The 21,710-nt window shown below is 47.7% G+C and overlaps 1 protein-coding gene across 1 annotated transcript; it reads left to right on the top strand.

Moving 5' to 3' along the window:
- The first annotated feature begins 6,484 nt into the window (after positions 1 to 6,484).
- On the top strand, positions 6,485 to 20,486 carry LOC137095346 (serine/threonine-protein kinase PLK1-like). Its single transcript, XM_067461890.1, has 10 exons — positions 6,485 to 6,841; positions 10,231 to 10,399; positions 10,576 to 10,720; positions 11,170 to 11,263; positions 12,580 to 12,799; positions 13,401 to 13,553; positions 13,637 to 13,714; positions 18,349 to 18,503; positions 18,634 to 18,816; positions 19,861 to 20,486. The coding sequence occupies exons 1-10, from the start codon at positions 6,485 to 6,487 to the stop codon at positions 20,071 to 20,073; spliced, it is 1,767 nt and encodes a 588-aa protein (XP_067317991.1). The 3' UTR covers positions 20,074 to 20,486.
- Positions 20,487 to 21,710: the final 1,224 nt, after the last annotated feature.

Genomic DNA, 21,710 nt, shown 5'->3' with positions numbered 1-21,710 from the left:
GGTACTGCAAGTCCCATCATCCATGGTTCATCCTCTTCCAAACTGCAGTAGGATGTAGAGTGGGTCAATAGGGGCTGTGTGTGGCAAGTTAGTTTTGTCTGTATTGGTAATTTTCTGACACTTAAGGCCTTTTTCTCTCCTCTCTTGTCACCTCAGAATCTTGGAACTTTCTGGCTGGCCAATCAGAGACCATATGCAAATTTCCCTCTCTCATGTCCCCGTTTCTGTCATGAACCCTATTCTCCACGAGGGGCTCCTATTGAAGCTGGCCAATCAGAGACCATATGCAAATAGCACCACAGTGGCAGCCAATCAGAAAGCTGGTACAAAGTCTTCCACCCTACGTCCTCCCTCTGTCCTCCCTCCGTCCTACTTCCATCCTCCCTCTGTCTTCCCACACATACAAACTTTGACTTTTATTATATATATAGATGTAGATATAGATAGATATAGATATAGATATAGATATAGATATAGATAGACTAGCTTGGGGACCCTGCGCTGCCCGGGTAATTTGAGAAAGTGGGTAATGGCGGTTCTGTAGGCCAAGTTTGATCTTTATTGGTCATTGGATGATAGTTGCATTGTTTTCAGGAAGTGAAGGTACTTGAAGGTACTATATCCTCCAAACAGCAGCAGGATATAGAGTGAGTCATGGAGGCTCTGTGTGCCAAGTTTGGTCTTGATCAGTCATTGGTTCAGGGTTGCAGTGGTTTCAGAAAGTGAGTTTAGATACTGCAAGTCCCATCATCCATGGTCTATCCTCCTCCAAACTGCAGTAGGATGTGGAGTGGGTCATGGGGCTCTGTGTGCCAAGCTTGATGTACAATTCCTTTCTCTAATAACCCGGGCAGCACTGGGTCCCCAAGCTAGTCTATATCTATATCTATCTATATCTATATCTACATCTATCTATATCTATATCTATCTATATCTATCTATCTATATCTATATATCTATGTATATAATAAAAGTCAAAGTTTGTATGCAGAGGACAAAAGTCTGGCGGGAGGAGTATGTGCCAGCGTTCTGATTGGCTGCCGCTGTGGTGCTATTTGCATATGGTCTCTCACTGCGAGTCCCATCATCTGTGGTCCATCCTCCTCCAAACTGCACCAGGATGGAGAGTGGGTCATGGGGGCTCTGTGTGCTAAGTTTGGTCTTGATCAGTCATTTGATGAGGTTCACAGCGGTCTCAGAGTTAAGGTACTGCAAGTCCCATCATCTCTAGTCTCCCTCAAACATCACCAGAATGTTGAGTTGGCCATGGGGGCTCTCTGTGCCAAGTTTGGTCTTTCAATTTCCTTCTTTCATGTCTCCATTTCTGTCAGGAACCCTTTTCTCCACCAGGGGCTCCTCTCGAAGCTGGCCAATCAGGGACCATATGCAAATGGCATCACAGCGGCAGCCAATCAGAAAGCTGGCACATACCTGGTTGCACCGCCACACTTCTGTTTGCCGCATACAAACTTTGACTTTGGGGACCCGCCGCTGCCCGGGTTATTTGAGAAAGGAATTGTGTATCAAGATTGGTCTTTATCAGTTATTTATATGACTCACAGTTGTCTCAGGAAGTTAGTGAAGGTACTGTGAGTCCCATTATCTGTGATCCATCCTCCTCCAAACTGCTCCAGGATGGAGAGTGGGTCATGGGGGTTTTGTGTGCCAAGTTTGGTCTTGATCGGTCATTAGATTAGTGTTGCAGAGGTCTTGGGAAGTGAGTGGACGTACTTGAAGTCCCATCATCCATAGTCTGTACTCCCCCAAACCTCACCAGAATGTTGAGTTGGCCATGGGGGCTCTCTGTTCAAAGTTTGGTCTTTATTGGTTTTTGAATGAGTGTCGCTATGGTTTCAGGAAGTGAGTGAAGGTACTGCAAGTCCCATTATCCATTGTCCATCCTTCAAACAGCACCAGGATGTAGGGTGGGTCATGGGGGCTGTGTGTGCCAAGTTTGGTCTTGATCGGTCATTAGATGAGGGTTGCAGCAATCTTGGGAAGGGAGTGGAGGTACTTGAAGACCCATCATCCATGGTCTGTCCTCCAAACTGCACCAGGGTGTAGAGTGGGTCATTGGAGCTCCGTGTGCCAAGTTTGGTCTTGATTAGTCATTGGCGAGGGACTCAGTGGTCTCAGAAAGTGAGTGAGGTTACTGCAAGTCCCATCATCCATCTCCATTTTTTCCAAATGACACCAGGACATTAAGTGGGTCATGAGAGGTCTATGTGCCAAGTTTCGTCTTGATCAGTCATTGCATGAGGTTTGCAGAGGTCTGAGAATGTGAGTGAAGGTACTGGAAGTCTCATCATCCATCGTCCATCCTCCTCCGAAACTGCAGCAGGATGTAGAGTGTGTCATGGGGGCTCTGTGTGCCAAGTTTGGTCTTGATCGGACATTAGATGAGGGTTGCAGCAACCTTGAGGAGTGGAGATACTTGAAGTCCCATCATCCATGGTCTGTCCTCCTCTAAAGTGCACCAGCATGTAGAGTGGGTCATGGGGACTCTGTGTGCCAAGTTTGGTCTTGATCAGTCATTGGCGAGGGTCTCAGTGGTCTCAGGAAGTGAGTAAAGTGACTGCAAGTCCCATCATCCATTGCCAAATTCTTTCAAACCGCACCAGGATATAGAGTGGGTCATGCCGGCTCTCTGTGTGAATTGTGGTCCTGATCCATCATTGTTGGCAGTTGTAATGGTCTTAGGAAGGGAGTGCAGGTATTGCAAGTCCCATCGTCCATGGTGCATCCTCCCCCAAACTGCACCAGGATGTAGAGTGTGTCATGGATACTCAATGTGCCAAGTTAGGTCTTTATCGGTAATTGGATGAGGGTTGCAGTAGTCTCAAAAATTGAGCAAAGGTACTGCAAGTCCCATAATCCATGGTCCATCCCCGGCCAAACCACACCAGGACATAAGGTGCGTCATGAGAGGTCTAAGTGCCAAATTTGGTCCTGATCAGTCCTTGGATGAGGTTAATAGCGATCTCAGAATGTGAGTGATGGTACTGCAAGCCCCACCATCCATGGTCAACCCTCCTCCAAAACTGCAGCAGGATGTAGAGTGGGTCATGGGGGCTCTGTGTGCCAAGTTTGGTTTGTACTGGTAATTTTCTGACAGAGCCCCTGGCCTTTTCCTTTCCTCTCTTTGTCATCTCGGAATCTTGGAATTGAGGCTGGCCAATCAGAGACCATATGCAAATTTCCTTCTCTCTTGTCTCTGTTTCTGTCATGAATCCTTTTCTCCACCAGGGGCTCCTGTAAAGCAGGCCAATCGAAGACCATATGCAAATAGCACCACAGCGGCAGCCAATCAGAATATTGGAACTTTCAGGCTGTCCAACCAAAATGCTGGCACATACACCGCCACACCGCCACACCTTTGTTCTCCGCATACAAACTTTGACTTTTATTATATAGATAGATAGATAGATAGATATAGATATAAATATAGATAGATAATGTAATACAATATAATACTAATAATATGATATTATAATTACATATTATTATTATTAGAGGAATCCTATTAGAGTCATGGGTTGTACATGCCTGTAAAAGCCCATCTCAAACAAAAAAAAAGTTGGAGAGGTAAACAAGCTATAGGATGCATGTTTGGAGACCTCCCTTTTTCTTTCTGATCTTGGTGGCCTCTTTTGGGGCCCTTTCCAGGTGATAGCCAGAGGAGTCCCATTGGATCCAATGTGTTTACACGAGTGCAAAGCCTTTCCCCAATCCTGGTTTGTAAACCACTGCGGTTGACTTGTTGTTGTTGTTCATTCGTTCAGTCGTCTCCGACTCTTCATGACCTCATGGACCAGCCCACGCCAGAGCTCCCTGTCGGCCGTCACCACCCCCAGCTCCTTCAAGGTCAGTCCAGTCACTTCAAGAATGCCATCCATCCATCTTGCCCTTGGTCGGCCCCTCTTCCTTTTGCCTTCCACCTTCTCCAACATAATTGTTTTCTCTAGGCTTTGCTGTCTCCTCATGATGTGGCCAAAGTACTTCAACTTTGTCTCTAGTATCCTTCCCTCCAGTGAGCAGCCGGGCTTTATTTCCTGGAGGATGGACTGGTTGGATCTTCTGGCAGTCCAAGGCACTCTCAGCACTTTCCTCCAACACCACAGCTCAAAAGCATCGATCTTCCTTCGCTCAGCCTTCCCTAAGGTCCAGCTCTCACATCCGTAGGTGACTACAGGGAATACCATGGCTTTGACTAGGCGGATCTTTGTTGCCAGTCTGATGTCTCTACTCTTTACTATTTTATCGAGACTGGACATTGTTCTCCTCCCAAGAAGTAATCGTCTTCTGATTTCCTGGCCACAGTCTGCATCTGCAGTAATCTTTGCACCTAGAAATACAAAGTCTGTCACGGCCTCCACATTTTCTCCCTCTATTTTCCAGTTGTCAATCAATCTTGTTGCCATCTTGGTTTTTTTGATGTTTAGCGCAACCCAGCTTTTGCGCTTTCTTCTTTCACCTTGATTAGAAGGCTCCGCGGTTGACTTAGTCTCTACTTTAGAGGAGCCCCATTGTAGGAGGGGAAAGGAGGAGGCGGGGCTTCCTCCCAATCCCTCCTCCCACCGGGTTTTCTTCCCGTGATGCTCCACGCGCCTCGCTGGCAGTTTAAACCTGGGCCAGCCAATGAGGAACGCGTTTGGGGGCGGCATAACGCTTCGGCTCCGGGTTTGAAATCCTCGAGGAATGGCGAAGGCGGAGGAAGGAGGACATATACCAAGCCCGGGCCGGGTAAACCGTGGGTAAAAAAGGCACCCAACTCGGTCCCAAATCTCTCTGAAGAAGGAAAGATAGAAGAAGAAGAAGAAAAGGAGGGAAAGAGGAGAAGAAGGAAAGAAAGGGAGGCGCGTTAGCTTCCTTCCAAACTGGAAACCCTCGAGGATCGGGGCCGGGAAACTTGTGCGTTGAGGCGGCACCAAAACTCAGCCACACTGTGCGGAAAAGCGGAGGAAGAAAAAGAAGAAGGGAAAGAGAAGAGGGAAAAGGAGGAGAGCAGCAAGGGAGGCGTCTTCGCTTTCTCCTCGACTGGAAACCCTTAAACTTTCCATTGTCACCGGGCGAGGATCGAGGCCGGGAAACCGCGAAAGAGGCACCAAACTCAAGCCAACTTTGGTGCGTAAAAGCGCACAGAGCAAGAACCAAGGAAGGAGAAGAACAGAAGGAGACGAGGAGAGGCGTCTTAAAAGGAGGGGAGAGGTGTCTTGGCTTCCTCCTCGACTGGAAACTCTCGAAGTTGGGCGAGGATCGGGGCCGGGAAGCTGTGCGTAAAAGAGGCACCAAACTCAGCCCAACTTTGGTGCGTTCAAAGCGCACAGAGCAAGAACAGAAGAAAGAAAGCAAAGAAGGAAGGGAAAAGAAGGAGAAGTATCTTAAAAAGGAAGAGGGAAGCAAGAGAGGCGTCTTGGCTTCCTCCTCGACTGGAAACCCTCGAAGTTGGGCGAGGATCCGGGCCGGGAAGCTGTGCGTAAAAGAGGCACCAAACCCAACCCAACTTTGGTGCGTTCAAAGCGCACAGAGGAAGGAGAAGAACAAGGAAAGTAGAGAAAGAGGAGAAAAGAAGGAGAAGCGTCTTAAAAAGAAAGAGAGAAGCAAGAGAGGCGTCTTGGCTTCCTCCTCCACTGGGAAGCCTCGAAGTTGGGCGAGGATCCGGGCCGGGAAGCTGTGCGTAAAAGAGGCACCAAACCCAACCCAACTTTGGTGCGTGAAACCACATAGAGCAAGAATAGAGAAGGGGAAACGAAGAGGAAAGACGGCAAAGCATCTTTAAAAGGAGGAGAGAAGAAATATAGGCGTCTTTGCTTCCTCCTTGACTGGAAACTTTCAAAGTTGAGCAAGGATCGGGGCCGGAAAGCTGTGCGTAAAAAGGCACCAAACTCAACCCAACTTTGGTGCGTCAAGGCGCACAGAGCAAGAACAAAGGAGGAGGAAAAGGGGGAAAGAAGGCGAAGCGTCTTAAAAAGGAGGGAAGCAAGACAGGCGTTTTGGCCTCCTTCTCGATTGGAAACCCTCGAAGTTGGGTGAGGATCCGGGCTGGGAAGCTGTGCGTAAAAGGCACCAAACCCAACCCAACTTTGGTGCGTCAAAGCGCATAGAGAAAGGGAAACGAAGGGGAAAGACGGCAAAGCATCTTAAACAAGAGGAGGGAAGAAATATAGGCGTCTTCTCTTCCTCCTTGACTGGAAACCTTCAAAGTTGAGCAAGGATCGGGGCCGGGAAGCTGTGCGTAAAAAGGCACCAAACTCAACCCAACTTTGGTGCGTCAAAGCGTACAGAGCAGGAACAGAGGAAGAGAAAAAGGGGGAAAGAAGGCGAGGCGTCTTAAAAAGAAGGAGGGAAGCAAGAGAGGCGTCTTGGCCTCCTTCTCGATTGGAAACCCTCGAAGTTGGGTGAGGACCGAGGCTGGGAAACTGCGCGTAAAAAGGCACCAAACTCGACCCAACTCCGTGCGTAAAAGCGCGCCGAACTTGGCACCATGAGCGCCGCTGTGCCCAGCCGGGCGCCTCCTTCCTCCGCGAAGGAAGCGGCGGCTAAAGCCTCGATCCCGGAGCAAGTGCTGGACCCTCGGAGCCGGCGCCGGTACCGCCTGGGCCGCTTCCTGGGCAAAGGGGGCTTCGCGCGGTGCTACGAGCTGACGGACACGGCCACCGGGGAGGTCTTCGCCGGGAAGGTGGTGCCCAAAGCGCTGCTGCTGAAGGCGCCGCAGAAGGAGAAGATGTCCATGGAGGTGGCCATCCACCGCAGCCTCCAACACCGGCACGTGGTGGCCTTCCACGGCTGCTTCGAGGACCCCAACTTCGTCTTCGTTGTCCTCGAGCTCTGCAGGAGGAGGGTGAGCTGTTGCATGGTCCAGCGTCTGACACTCTAGAGGAGTCTACACCAGGTATGGGCGAACTTTGGCCCTGCAGGCCGTGTTGGACTTCAACTCCCATTATTCCTAGGCTGAGGCTGTTAGGAATGGTGGGAGTTGAAGTCCAACATCCCCTACAGGGCAAAAGTTTGCCCAAGCCTGGCCCACTGTCAGATAATAATCTAGTTTGAGTGCATGGTTTCTGGTCCCCTTTTATGTTGTCCTTAGAATGTCCAAAAGGGGATACTGCAGGGCCCATCATCCACACACACACACTCTTCAGCTGTGGGGCTTGGAACCCCCACTGGCTTTCTCAAAGGTCAGGGGTACATCCAGCTGTAAACTGGGGTTTAGTGTTGGTTGGGGATTACAATTCCTAACAACACAACTTTTGGACCAAGGGGATGGGTAAATGGTGTAAATTGTGGCCCCTTCAACCCTGTCATATAATCCGGATTAAAGGAGATAATCCGCATTATTCACTTTGAGTTGGGTTATATGAGTCTATGCTGCTAAATAATCCAGTTCAAAGCAAATACGGATTTTATACATCAATGTAGAAGGATCTTGAGTTGTCCTATAATGCTCAGAATGTTTACATTGTAAGGGGATCCCCATAGGGATAGTCCAGGGCCCATTATCCATGCACTTACACTTAGGCCCCTTCTACACTGCCATATAAACCATATTATATCCACTGAACTGGATTATGAGTCTACACTGTTAAATTGTTGTTGTTGTTCATTTGTTCGTGACCTCACGGACCAGCCCACGCCAGAGCTCCCTGTCAGCTGTCACCACCCCCAGCTCCTTCAAGGTCAAGCCAGTCACTTCAAGGATGCCATCCATCCATCTTGCCCTTGGTCGACCCCTCTTCCTTTTACCTTCCACTTTCCCCAGCATAATTGTCTTCTCTAGGCTTTGCTGTCTCCTCATGATGTGGCCAAAGTACTTCAACTTACTTCAACAATGTTAAATAATCCAATTCAAAGCAGATAATATGGATTTTATATGGCAGTGCAAAAGGAGCTTGAGTTGTCCTTATAATGCCCAGAGTGTTTACATTGTAAAGGGATCCCCATAGGGACAGTGCAGGGCCCATCATCTATACTTTTGCTCTTAGACCCCTTCTACACTGATATTTAATCCAGATTATCAAAGCAGATAATGCACTTGATCCGCTCTGAGGCTGTATTATATGAGTCTACACTGCTTAATAATCCAGTTCAAAGCAGATAATGTGGATTTTATATGGCAGTGCAGAAGAGGCCTGAGTTGGCCTTATAATGCCCAGAGTGTTTATATTGTAAAGGGATCTCCATAGGGACAGTGCAAGGCCCATCATCCATACTCTTGCTCTTTGGCCCCTATAATCCATATATTTCCCACCGTGGTCAACTGTGAATCACATATATGGTAAATTGCTTTGATCTGCTTGGAACTGGATTATATGAGTCTACATTATATAATCCAGTTCAGAGCAGATAATCTGGATTTTGAATGGCAGTGTAGAAGAGGCCTTAGACTTTGGGGCTTGGAAACCCACCAAAGCCTTGACTGGCAGGCATTCTCAAAAGTCAGGGCTCACCAAGATGTAATGGCTGGGGATTCTGGAGATTGCAGCCCCAACAGTACACCTTTGGGGTGAGGGGGTGGGGTCCCTGGTTATACAACAAGGGCAGCTCCTGCCTTCTAGGTGCCCCTAAGTGTCTCCTGCTCTTTCAGAATGGCAAAGAATGTGCTACAAACAAAGCCTGGGTTGGGTCCTGTCAAAAACCTGGACATGCCTCAATGTAAACAAGGTTTGGTGCTGGTTGGGGATTCTGGGGGCTGCAGTCTGGATAGAGTACTTTTTGCCAAAAGGTCCCTGGGAGCTTCAGGTATCCTTAAGTATCTCCTGTGCTTTCAGAATGTGAGCAAGTGGTCTCTGGTATTGTGCAGAGTGTTTACATTGTTCTTATAGGGGTGGGGGCTGGCTTTCCTTAGTCTTCAAATGTATGTGTGTCCTTATCTTCTCCAAGTCAACAGCTGCCTCACTTTTTTATTGGAAACTCCATTCAGTCCCAACAAAGACAGTGTGACCAAATGGAATTTCCAGCCAAACAGCCGGGAAAACTCACAGCAACGCAAAAAAGATCCATTCAGTTCCACATTCATTTGGTGGCTTTGAGTGAGAAAAGAAGAAAAATAAATCTCCAGCATATTTGGCTTGGATGCAAATCCATCTTGTGTCTGGAGAGCATATGAATCTTGCATTTTAAAAGGGGGCTAGATCTGTTTTAGGAGCAGCCTCTAGGTTTCCTGGGAACAGGAGAAGCCATGCCAGAAGCAGCCATTGGCTCCCTGTTTTGAAAACTCAACAGCTGGCTGCCCTTGGAAAGGAATGCAAGACGCCTCTCCATCCTTGGCCCCTTTGTACAGCTGTGTCCAGACCAGCCACTTATCCCTCATTCATGCCTTGTTAACATGATTTCCTGGTTTCCTCTGTTGAGTTTTGGAATTTGTAATTTGAGAAGGGAAGGGCTCAGAATTCTCAGAACTCATTCAGAGAGAGTTGGAAAGCACTTGCCAAACTGGAAATCCCAGGCTCGTGCGACTCCTGAGAGTTCTCAGTCTAGAAAACAAACTTTCTCAATCTCATGTAGGAGGTTGTGAGTTGCATTTAGCTAAACTGGGATCTGGGAAAACTGGGTGAAAATCCAGATGAAACTGACATTCCTTTGAAGAGAGGAGAAGTCCTGTTGGGAACTCCCTCTCAAAGGAGAAAGATGAGAATCCCAATGCACTTTCTGATTCCTGGCCTTTATTATTAGTATTCTTAATATTATCAGTCATTTACATCCCACTTTTTCCCCATTATTGGGATTTGTTACAATTTATACCAGGGAGCAGGGTGAGCTCCCGCACTTAGTCCCAGCTTCTGCCAATCTAGCAGTTTGAAAACTTGCAAATGAGAGTAAATCAATGGGTGAGCTCCCGCTGTTAGCCCTAGCTTCTGCCAACCTAGCAGTTTGAAAACATGCAAATATGAGTAAATCAATAGTTACCGCTCCAGTGGGAAGGTAAACAGTGCTCCATTTAGTCATGCTGGCCACATGACCTTGGAGGTGTCTACGGACAATGCCGGCTCCTCGGCTTAGAAATGGAGATGAGCACCATCCCCCAGAGTCAGACACGACTAGAGTTAATGTCAAGGGGAAACCTTTACCTTATACAAATTTAAAACCAGAACATATATTTAAAAAAAGATTTAAAATGCAATTCCAAAGTTTGAGAGCAGCCACCGATGAGGCCCCATCTCCCTCCCTTTTTTCTACTGGGCTTCCTTTTCTAATGGTGGGTTTTTCTGGTCCTCTTCCCTCTCCTTTTAGTCCCTTTTGGAGCTGCACAAGCGCCGGAAAGCCCTGACGGAGCCAGAGGTCCGATACTTCCTACGCCAGATCATCCAGGGCTGCCAGTATTTGCACAGCAACCGGGTCATCCACCGGGACCTCAAGCTGGGCAACCTCTTCCTCAATGATGACATGGAGATCAAGATAGGTAAGGGCTGAAGAGATTAGCGGCTGGTGTCAACTAATACAATCCCATCAAAGGGGCTTAAATGTCTTCAACCGAAGGCCTGATTCATGTCAAACTTCATTTTTAAAGAACTCAAATCCCACGATGCAGTGTGTTTCTGAGGACTAAACCGAGGCTGTTCTTGGTCTTTCTTGCAGGCGACTTTGGCTTGGCCACCAAAGTGGAGTATGACGGGGAGCGGAAGAAGACCGTCTGCGGGACCCCCAACTACATTGCCCCCGAGATCCTGAGCAAGAAGGGCCACAGCTTCGAGGTGGACATCTGGTCCCTTGGATGTATCATGTACGTACATAGGACACATGCATGGGTCAACCATGCCCACTTTGTCATGCTAAATTGGATGTAAATGCTGAGCACAAGTTTACTTACAGCTCCCTTGTGTCTAGGACATAGTTTTTGCACTTTGGGACTCTTTTTTCCTGTGCAAAAAATAGCCCCCAGCATTTCTTTCGCATAGAAAACCATTTATTTAGTGTTCCGTATGTACTCTTTCTGATATGAAACAAAAGTTGCATTTCACTGGAGTTTTGTGCAAAGAAGCAACCAGATAAAAAATTTAAAAAATGTTTTAGCACGAACACATTTTTGTGAGTGTAAAAAATATGATCTCTCTGACGGCTCATTTACTCAGCTCAAGGCATCCTTTTTCCCCACCAAGGTTGAAAATGTTTTGCAAGATAAATCTTGGTTTATCTGCTGCTGAGGCGATATTCATTGGTTTCTTTTTGCAGGTACACCCTTCTTGTTGGCAAGCCGCCGTTCGAGACCTCGTGCCTGAAGGAGACCTATATTCGGATCAAGAACAACGATTACACCATCCCACAGGTACAGCCTAGGTGCTAAATGGTGGCATGAAATCCTTGGTCTTTAATGCAGCCCAAAGGAGAAATTCCAGGCCTCTCCCAAAGCCACAGTTGGGTTGAAACTTTGATGAGAACAAAGGCAAGAAAACTAGAATAATACTAATTAAAATGGGTCCCAAAGGCCATCTAGTTCAACCCCTGTATCTGTGCCATTATTATTATTATTTGTAGTTATGCCCCACTTTTTCTCTCTCAAAGGGGACTTAAGGTGGCTTCGCTAAGACATATAAGTAGTAGTAGTAGTAGTTGTAATATCCTGCTTATCCTCTCCCAAAAGACACTCAAAAGTCCCGATTTCATGAAGGCATCATCATTATTATTGCTGCATGTAGTTATCTCTTGCTTCTTTTTTCTCAAAGAAGACTGAGATCCCTTCTACACTGCCATATAAAATCCAGATTATCTGCTTTGAACTGGATTATCTGGCAGTGTGGACTGATATAATGGTGGATTATCTGATTTGATAATCTGGATTACATGGAATTGTTGAAGGAACCTCAAAGTGGCCATAGAATCATAAGAGTTGGACGAGACCTCGTGGGCTATCCAGTCCAACCCCCTGCCAAAAAGCAGGAAAATTGCATTCAAAGCGCCCCGACAGATAGCCATTCAGCCTCTGCTTAAAAGCCTCTAAAGAAGGAGCCTCCACCACACACCAGGGCAGAGAGTTCCACTGCTGAACAGCTCTGATGGTTAGGAAGTTCTTCCTGATGTTCACATGGAATCTCCTTTCCTGTAGTTTGAAGCTATTGTTCCGTGTCCTAGTCTTCAGGGCAGCAGAAAACAAGCTTGCTCCTCCCTATGACTTCCCCTCACATATTGATACATGGCCCTCATCCTGTCTCCTCTCAGCCTTCTCTTCTGCAGGCTTAACATGCCCAGCTCTTTAAGCCACTTCCCAAAGGAATTGCTGCCGCTGGTGCTATATGTATTTATATCCCACTTTTTCTCTCTCAAAGGAGACCTGAAGCAGTAAACACTAGAAGTCATGCAATGTGTACACTTAAACCTAAACATTAAAATAGAATGAAATACAAGGAATTATGAAATACACATAGCTAAAGGCCTCCAAAGATGGAGAACCCTCAATTCCTGTTTCCAAACCCAGATTGGGGGTGGGGTGGGAATTACGTAATTGTGGCATGTGGATGATAGAAGTGGCTGCCATGGCACCTCCATTCATGAGACAGATTTGGGCAGACTTTACAAGGGGAAGCTGGGAGCTCCGGCGCCCACTCTGCTCTGGGCCTGGCCTTCATCCTCTTCCTTTTCCTGCAGAATGTCAACCCTGTGGCTAGCAACCTGATCCAGAAAATGCTGCGCTCGGACCCGGCAGCCCGCCCAACAGTGGATGACCTCCTGGGAGAGGAGTTCTTCATGACCGGCTACACCCCCTCACGGCTGCCCACCACCTGCCTGACCGTGCCCCCCAGGTTCTCCCTGGCCCCCACCAGCCTGGACCTCACCACCAGGAAGCCCCTCACCGTGGTCAACAAGGGTGAGTGCCAAGGAAGGAAGAAAAGGGCGGCGGCATGAGACGGAAAGGTGGGTGGTGAGGGGGTCAGGCTTACAATTCATAGGGTTACAAAGTTGGATGGGACCTCTATCCAACAGCTCTAATGAAATAGATGGATGAAGGAATCTTAAGAATGTGAAGGGTTCCCAAGGGGCCATCCAGTCCAACCTCTTTCTGCCAGGCAGGGATACTTAACAGATGACCATCCAGTCTCAGCTTAAAGATGTCCAGAGAAGCACTCTGTCACAATCTGAATCTGAGAGTTGGAGGGAACCCCAAACGCCATCCAGTCCAACTCCCTTCTACTAGACAATCCAAGCCCTCCTAACAGATCACCTGCTGTACTTTAAGAGCTTCAATGATGGAGACTCCACCACTGTTCATTCCATCTTGAACGTTTCCAGAGGCCCAAACACCTGAAATAACAAAGCACAGTGAGAGGTTTTTCAAGTCCCCTGCCTCAAACTGCAAATGTGGAACCGTGGTGGGAGTTAAAGCTGAAATCAATGTGCAGTAATTTTGTTGTGTGGCTCAAAAAGGACAATGTGTGGGGCTCACCTGAGTACCTTGTTTCCCAATCCAGGCCCGGAGAGCCCTGCGCTGGAGAAGGTGGTGGCCGAGAAGGAGGAGGAGGTGGCCCTGAGAGAGACCACTGACAGCCACTTGGCCGACCTGCTCCAGCAGCTGGCCCTGGTGAATGCCTCCAAGCCCTCCGAAAGGGCCACCATCCGGCAAGGTGAAAGCGGCTGGCAGTGGAAGGGGAAAATGGGCTTTGAGCTGGCATGATTCCCTCTAGTAAACTGTCTGTTTCTCTTCCAGAGGATGCTGAGGACCCGGCCTGCATCCCCATCTTCTGGGTCAGCAAGTGGGTGGACTACTCAGACAAGTACGGCTTAGGTGGGTAAGAATAAATTCTGAGTCTGGGCCTGCTTTTTCTTGACTTTGGGATCGCTTTCTTCGCGCATTTTGGCCATTGCATCCTGTAGCCTCATGGACCCTCAGCCCACAATCTCAGTGGGCCTCTCCTCCTTCCTCCCCACATGCTTTTTATCATTGGCTGGGACCAATGAGCCCCAAATATATTTCTCATCCATGCTTTCAAAAACAGACTTAACTAAAAGTAGTGTGTCTCCTCTGAATGAAACTGAAGCCATGACTATACAGAGGTGTTTTCCATTAAGGGTCTTAACTTTGTGTTTGGATGACTTGTATTGTTATGGTGATTGAACAAGAGTGTAAAACATTAAAACAGAGTTTTTGTTTTTTTTAAATCCCCTACCATGAGCATACATGCCCACGCAGTATGGAGAGAGTAGAAACTGCCAGACATGTCCTTTTACAATGGCACTTCCATAAGGATATTCAATCTGTTTTTATTACTCCCATTGTGCAGAAGATCCCTGGCAGAAATGAAGAATATTATCTAAAACTCTCATAAAGGATGGGGATCAACTGATCACTTCTTTTTATTGTGTCAGAAGCAAATTCAGAATATACTGCAAGTTGCTTCTGGTGTGAGAGAATTGGCTGTCTGCAAGGATGTTGCCCAGGGAACACCTGGATATGTTACCATCCTGCTGGGAGACTTCTCTCATGTCCCCACATGGGAAGCTGGGACTGACAGGCAGGAGCTCACCCCGTCTCGCAGATTCAAACCTTCAGGTCAACAGTTCAGCTGTTCAGCTCCAGTGGGAAGGAATCCCACTGGAGCATTGCAACACACCCAAATACCTGGGAGTCACTTTGGATCGTGCTCTGACCTACAAGAAGCACTGCCTGAACATCAAGCAAAAAGTGGATGCTAGAAACAACATCATAGGAAAGCTGACTGGCACAACCTGGGGATCACAACCAGATACAGTGAAGACATCTGCCCTTGCGCTATGCTACTCTGCTGCTGAGTACGCATGCCCAGTGTGGAACACATCTCACCACACTAAAACAGTAGATGTGGCTCTTAATGAGACATGCCGCATAATCACAGGGTGTCTGCGACCCACACCACTGGAGAAATTACACTGCTTAGCTGGTATTGCACCACCTGACATCCGCTGGGAAGTAGCAGCCAATGGTGAAAGGACCAAGGCAGAGACATCTCCAGCTCATCCCCTGTTTGGGTATCAGCCAGCACGCCAACGACTTAAATAAAGACATAGTTTTCTTAGATCTACAGAGACACTCGCTGGAACACCCCAGCAAGCGAGAGTCCAAAAGTGGCAGGCCCAAACCCAGCATCTCAGTCCATGGGTGATACCAGATGAGAGACTCACCCCTGGGCACACAGAAGACTGGGCGACTTGGAAGGCGCTGAACAGACTGCGCTCTGGCACCACGAGATGCAGAGCCAATCTAAAGAAATGGGGCTACAGGGTGGAATCCTCCGCATGCGAGTGCGGAGAAGAACAAACCACTGACCACCTGCTGCAATGCAACCTGAGCCCTGCCACATGCACAATGGAGGACCGGAGGACCTTCTTGCGGCAACACCAGAAGCACTCCAAGTGGCCAGATACTGGTCAAAGGACATTTAACCAACTACCAAGTTGCAAAATCTGTGTGTTTTTTTTCTTTTCTTTTTAATCTGTGTGTTTGTTTTGTTCTGTTAGAATTGAAATACAATGGTATGGTTGCTGATGACACGATAAATAACAGTTCAGCTGGGTTTAGCCCATTGCACCACTGCAGCTCCCCATCGATCACTTACTGAGTGGCTGAGCTATAGGGCCCCCTTGTGGTGCAGCAGGGTAAGCCACTGAAGGTTGGTGGTTCAAACCTGGGGAGCTCCCACTGTTAGCCCCAGCTTCTGCCAATCTAGTGGTTTGAAAACATGCCAATGTGAGTAGATAAATAGGTACAGTGCTTCATGCAGTCACGCTTGCCACATGATCTTGGAGGTGTCTATGGACAATGGCGGCTCTTCGGCTTAGAAATGGAGATGAGCAACACCTCCCAAAGTTGGACACGGCTAGACTTCATGTCAGGGGAAACCTTTACCTTTAAGTTATAAAAATAAAGGAAGCAGTTTGTGGATGAATTTTAGCAGATGAAGTATTAACATACTCATTTTCTGTATTGTCGAAGGCTTTCATGGCTGGAATCGCTAGGTTCTTGTGGGTTTTTTCGGGCTATAGAGCCATGTTCTAGAGGCATTTCTCCTGACACGTTTCGCCTGCATCTATGGCAAGCATCCTCAGAGGTAGTGAGGTCTGTTGGAATTAGGACAATGGGTTTATTTATCTGTGGAATGGCTGGGGTGGGGCAAAGAGCTCTTCTCTGCTGGAGCTAGGTGTGAATGTTTCAACTGACCACCTTCATTAGCATTTGAAGGCCTGGCAGAGCCTGGGAAAATGTCTTGCTGAGAGGTGTTAAGATGTGCCTGGTTGTTTCCTCTCTGTTGTTTTGCTGTTGTAATTTTAGAGTTTTTTAATACTGGTAGCCAGATTTTGTTCATTTTCATGGTCTCCTCCTTTCTGTTGAAATTGTCCACATGCTTGTGGATTTCAATGGCTTCTCTGTGTAGTCTGACATGGTGGTTGTTGGAGTGGTCCAGCATTTCTGTGTTCTCAAATAATATGCTGTGTCCAGGCTGGTTCATCAGGTGCTCTGCTATGGCTGACTTCTCTGGTTGAAGCAGTCTGCAGTGCCTTTCATGTTCCTTGATTCGTGTTTGGGCGCTGCGTTTGGTGGTCCCTATGTAGACTTGTCCACAGCTGCATGGTATCCGGTAGACTCCTGCAGAGGTGAGAGGATCCCTCTTGTCCTTTGCTGAACGTAGCATTTGTTGGATTTTCTTGGTGGGTTTGTAGATTGTTTGTATGTTGTGTTTCCTCATCAGCTTCCCTATGCGGTCAGTGGTTCCCTTGATGTATGGCAGGAACACTTTTCCTCTGGGTGGATCTTCATCTTGACTCTCGTGGCTTGTTCTTGGTCTTGCAGTTCTTCTGATGTCTGAGGTGGTGTATCCATTGGCCTGGAGAGCCCAGTTGAGGTGGTTCAGTTCATCTTGGAGGAGGTGGGGTTCACAGATTCTTTTTGCACGGTCTGCCAAGGCTTTAATGGTGCTTCTTTTTTGACTTGGGTGGTGGTTGGAGTTTTTATGTAGATATCTATCTGTGTGTGTGGGTTTTCTGTAGACGGCGTGACCCAATTGTTGATCTGGTTTGCGGATGACTAGGACATCTAGAAAAGGCAGTCTTCCTTCATTTTCATTTTCCATTGTGAATTGGATTTTTGGGTGGATGCTGTTAAGATGGTCCAGGAACCTGTTGAGTTCTTCTTCTCCATGGCTCCAAATGGTGAAGGTGTCATCCACATATCTGAACCATATAGTGGGCTTTTTGGTTGCTGTCTCCTACCAGGAGACAGCAAAACAACAGAGAGGAAACAACCAGGCACATTATAACACCTCTCAGCAAGAGATTTTCCCAGGCTCAGCCAGGCCTTCAAATGCTAATGAAGGTCAGTTGAAACATTCACACCTAGCTCCAGCAGAGAAGAGCTCTTTGCCCCACCACAGCCATTCCACAGATAAATAAACCCATTGTCTTAATTCCAACAGACCTCACTACCTCTGAGGATGCTTGCCATAGATGCAGGCGAAATGTCAGGAGAAATGCTTCTAGAACATGACTCTATAGCCCGAAAAAACCCACAAGATCATTTTATTATCCATACCCACTCTTTATATGCGTCATAGATGAAGCTGTGTAGATTGACTCCATATTGTGGACTTTCTGCTTTTAATATCCTAGTCTTAATGTTAACCTTTGCGTTTCAACTGTTGTTGTTTTGTTGTTGTTGTTGTTATTATTAGAAACACAACAAGATGAGTCCACAGCAGACACTCTGCTGGCTGTTGAATTGGATCACACGTCAGACACTTCCCAAGTGTCTAGGACTGTGTGATGTATCGGCGAATAATGCGTGCAGATCCCTGTAAGGTGGCCTTCTGCAGATGGTAATTTTCTCAGCACTGATTGTGTTTAAAGTGCAGGCCAAGGTCTTTAGGCACTGCACCCAGTGTGCCAATCACCACTGGGACCACCTTTACTGGTTTGTGCCAGTCTTTGCAGTTCGATTTTTCAATCCTCATATTGTGTCAGCTTTTCTAGTTGTTTCTCTGCAATCCTGCTGTCACCTGGGATTGTGACATTGTGTGGAAGGGCCTTCTGTATCTATTCTTGTGCCCCACTCAATTCCCAGGCCAAAGGGGAGTGTGTTTTGTTTTGTTTTTTGGGAAGTGGGGCGGCAGGAAGGAAAGGGCACCCAAAGTATGTGGACTCCATACTTTGTTTTTTAACATGATTGTGAGGTCAGGAGTATTATGTTCCAAAACTATCTTTCTGAATCCGGAAGTCCCATCGGAGTTTGGCGTGTTCATTCTCTGTAACTTTTTTCGGCTCGTGATCCCACCAGTTCTTTGTCGCAGGCAGATGGTATTTGTGGCACATGTTCTAATTAATCATCTGAGCAACGGTATTATTATTGTTATTATTATTATTATTATTATTATTATTATTATTATTATTCAGGTTACCAGCTCTGTGACAACAGTGTCGGGGTGCTCTTTAACGACTCCACCCGCCTCATCCTCTACCAGGATGGCGACAACCTCCAATACATTGAACAGAATGGCTCAGAGTCCTACTTCAACGTCCGCTCGTACCCGGAGTCCTTCAACAAAAAGGTCAGTCAGTTACCAATAAGGGGGGGGGGGGCAGGTTGGGAGCTGCCAAAAGCCTTCCTGCCTGAGTGGAGAGGACTGGCCCCAGAGCCTTATGTTTCCCAAAGCCCTGACGCTTCCGGTCTCCTTGCAGGTGACGCTGCTGACATACTTCAGCAACTACATGAGCGAGCACCTGTTGAAGGCTGGGGCCAACATCATCCCAAGGGAAGGGGACGAGTTGGCCCGCCTACCCTACCTCCGGACCTGGTTTCGCACCCGCAGTGCCATCATCCTGCACCTCAGCAACGGCACTGTCCAGATCAACTTCTTCCAGGTGAGGCCTGGTAGGACCTTCCTGCCGCCCCACTTCCCAAAAAACAAAACAAAAAACACTCCTCTTTGGCCTGGGAATTGAGTGGGGCACAAGAATAGATACCGAAGGCCCTTCCACACAGCCGTATAACCCAGAATATCAAGGCAGATAATCCCACAATATCTGCATTGAACTAGGCTATCTGAGGCTGGTTGGCCATCTGCCGGGAGGGTTTGGACGGTGCCATCGTCCTGCATTTAAGATGGGCCTTAGCTTTCCAAAAAAGCTATGATTCTATAGCCCTATTTCTGCATGTCCCTTCTAATGTCTGTGAGGCTGGATGGCCATCTGTCAGGAGGGCTTGTATGGTGCTTTCTGTATTTTGGAAGGTCCTTTGGGTGCCCTTTCCAAATATATGATTCTGTAGCCCTATTTCTCCATGACCCCTCTAATGCCTTTGAGGCTGGATGGCAATCTGTCAGGAGGGCTCGGAAGGATGGTGCCTCCCTCCTGTATTTCAGAATGGGGTTGGACCAGATGGCCCTTGGGTGCCCTTTCCATCTCTTGGATTCTTTAGCCCCATTTCACCTTCACTCTGTTTGAAGAGGTTGGATGGCCATCTGCCGGGAGGGCTCAGATAGTGCCTTCCTCCTGTATTTTGGAAGGGCCTTTGGGTGCCCTTTCCAAATCTATGATTCTATAGCCCTAATTCCCCATGACCCCTCTAATGCCTATGAAGCTGGATGGCCATATGCTGAGAAGGGTCAGAAGGATGGTGCCTTCCTCTTGTATTTCAGAATGGAGTTGGACCGGATGGCCCTTGGGTGTCCATCTCTTGGATATTATAGCCTCATTTCTCCTTGACTCGTCATTAGAAGAGGTGAATGGCCATCTGTTGGGAGGGCTCGGATGGTGCCTTCTGTTTTTCAGATGGGCCTTTGGGTGCCCTTTCCAAATCTATTGGAAAGGGCACCATAGCACCATTTCTCCATGACCTAATGTCTATGAGGCTGACCTTCCACCTCTCAGACCCTTTTTAACCCCTTCCTGCTTCATCTCCCTTAGGACCACACCAAGATCATACTGTGTCCCTTGATGGGGGCCGTGTCCTATATCGATGAGCGGCGGGGCTTCCGGACCTACCGCCTGAGCCTGTTGGAGGAACACGGCTGCTGCAAGGGGCTGGCCAGCCGCCTCCGCTACGGCCACACCATGGTGGAGAATCTGCTCAGCTCCAAGTCAGGGGCCATGGCCTGCCCCAAGCTCCCCGCAAACTAGACCTCCTGCGTGGCAAGACAGCCTCCACCACCTCCTGTTGAAAGGCCATTTGCACACAGGCAGAAGGGCTCTACCTTGGACTGGAGAACAAACGCTGCTGTTTCTGTTTCCCAAAATGGATCTGTTTCCTCCCCTTTTTTTGGCCGAGAAAAAGTGGCCCTCCCTTCCCACTCGCCTCCATAGTAGCTGGACCCCAGAGCATTATTTCTATATGGGGTCAGGGTGAGCCTTTCTCCAGGGAGGGTTGGCCTTCCTCTTCTTATCGTTCCTGCCCTTGGCCATCGTTTTGTCGTTCTTGAGTCTTTTGAACTTACACACTTTTTAAAAATATTGCACCAAATTAAAATGTCTGTTTTCTGTCGTCCCCCTTTTGTACTTTACTCACTAATGAATAAAGAGAATTCTCAAAAATTGCAGGTCCATGGAGGTCCTCCGCATGGCTTTTCTAGTTTGAAATCTAAGGCCAGCCCTGGTGAAATTTGGGGATGGGAGGGGAATTTCAGTTGGAGAGTTCAAAATTAATTGCCTTATCAGACAGAGTAATCTAGGAGAGCTTCAACTGTCCCAGGCAGTAAGAAAACACTACTACTACTACTACTACTAGAAGATGATGATGATGATGATGATGATGATCAAAATGTAAAGACTCTGGCACAAACAAGTAAAGGTGGTCCCAGTGGTGATCGGCACACTAAATGCAGTGCCTAAAGACCTTGGCCTGCACTTAAACACAATTGGCGCTGACAAGATTACCATCTGCCAGCTGCAAAAGGCCACTTTACTGGGATCTGCATGCATTATTTGGTGATACCTCACACAGTCCTAAACACTTGGGAAGTGTCTGACATGTGATCCAATACAACAGCCAGGAGAGTGTCTGCTGTGGACTCATGTTGTTTCAAGTAATAGTATTTCATTGATTGCAAAGTGCCATTGATTTTAAAATGCAATTTTGGGGCTCCGATTTCAGGTGGAGAAAAGTTGTCTCAAACCCAATCCTTGTTTCCACAACAAGCCATTAAAAAAAAATCTAATTATTACAGGGACACATAGCGGGGTGAAATCCTCTGAATGTGGCCATAGACAGCCAAACAAACATCACTTGGTTGTTGTGTGTTTTCCGGGCTGTATGGCCATATTCCAGAAGCATTCTCTCCTGACATTTGCCTGCATCTGTGGCAGGCATCTTCAGAGATTATGTCAGACCCCACATGTTGTAGTAGAGCCTGTTAGTAACACTGCAAGTGCTAGTATGAGTGTCAGAAGGGGGGAAATGGGTGTTTCCTGTCGTAGTTAACTGTGAATTGCACATTGTGGTATTCCTGCGCCTGCGCAGGCCAGCCTCGGAACCTTCTAGAAAGCTTAAAGAATTGTATCCCCCTCCTGGCTCCACCTCCCTCTCCTCGAGTATATATGACCCCTGGGTGGAGCCAGCCTCCATCCTCTTTTTTCCGCAGTAGCAAGATCAGCAACGAACCTCTAGATTCATCTCTTGGCTTTTGACTTGGACTGTTTTAACGGACTTTGCAAGGTACTCTATCCCCCTTCGACCCGGATCGCAACAGGACTTCTCTCTCTCGCTTCCCCGAAGTTGGGCCTGCTCGAAAGGATGGCGACTACTTCTTTTAAGATGTGTT

The sequence above is a fragment of the Anolis sagrei genome, chromosome Y (assembly GCF_037176765.1).
Source record: "Anolis sagrei isolate rAnoSag1 chromosome Y, rAnoSag1.mat, whole genome shotgun sequence".
Classification (NCBI taxonomy): domain Eukaryota; kingdom Metazoa; phylum Chordata; class Lepidosauria; order Squamata; family Dactyloidae; genus Anolis; species Anolis sagrei.
The sequence above is the reverse complement of the archived record's forward strand: the minus strand, read 5'-3'. Positions and strand labels throughout refer to the sequence as shown.

What these genes read in the sequence shown, in the direction of transcription:
- LOC137095346 (XM_067461890.1), top strand. Translation starts at nt 6,485, where the DNA reads ATGAGCGCCGCTGTGCCCAGCCGGGCGCCTCCTTCCTCCGCGAAGGAA. An exon ending in TGACATGGAGATCAAGATAG is followed by an intron (nt 10,400 to 10,575) that starts GTAAGGGCTGAA and finishes TCTTTCTTGCAG; the next exon opens with GCGACTTTGGCTTGGCCACC. An exon ending in TGGTCCCTTGGATGTATCAT is followed by an intron (nt 10,721 to 11,169) that starts GTACGTACATAG and finishes TTCTTTTTGCAG; the next exon opens with GTACACCCTTCTTGTTGGCA.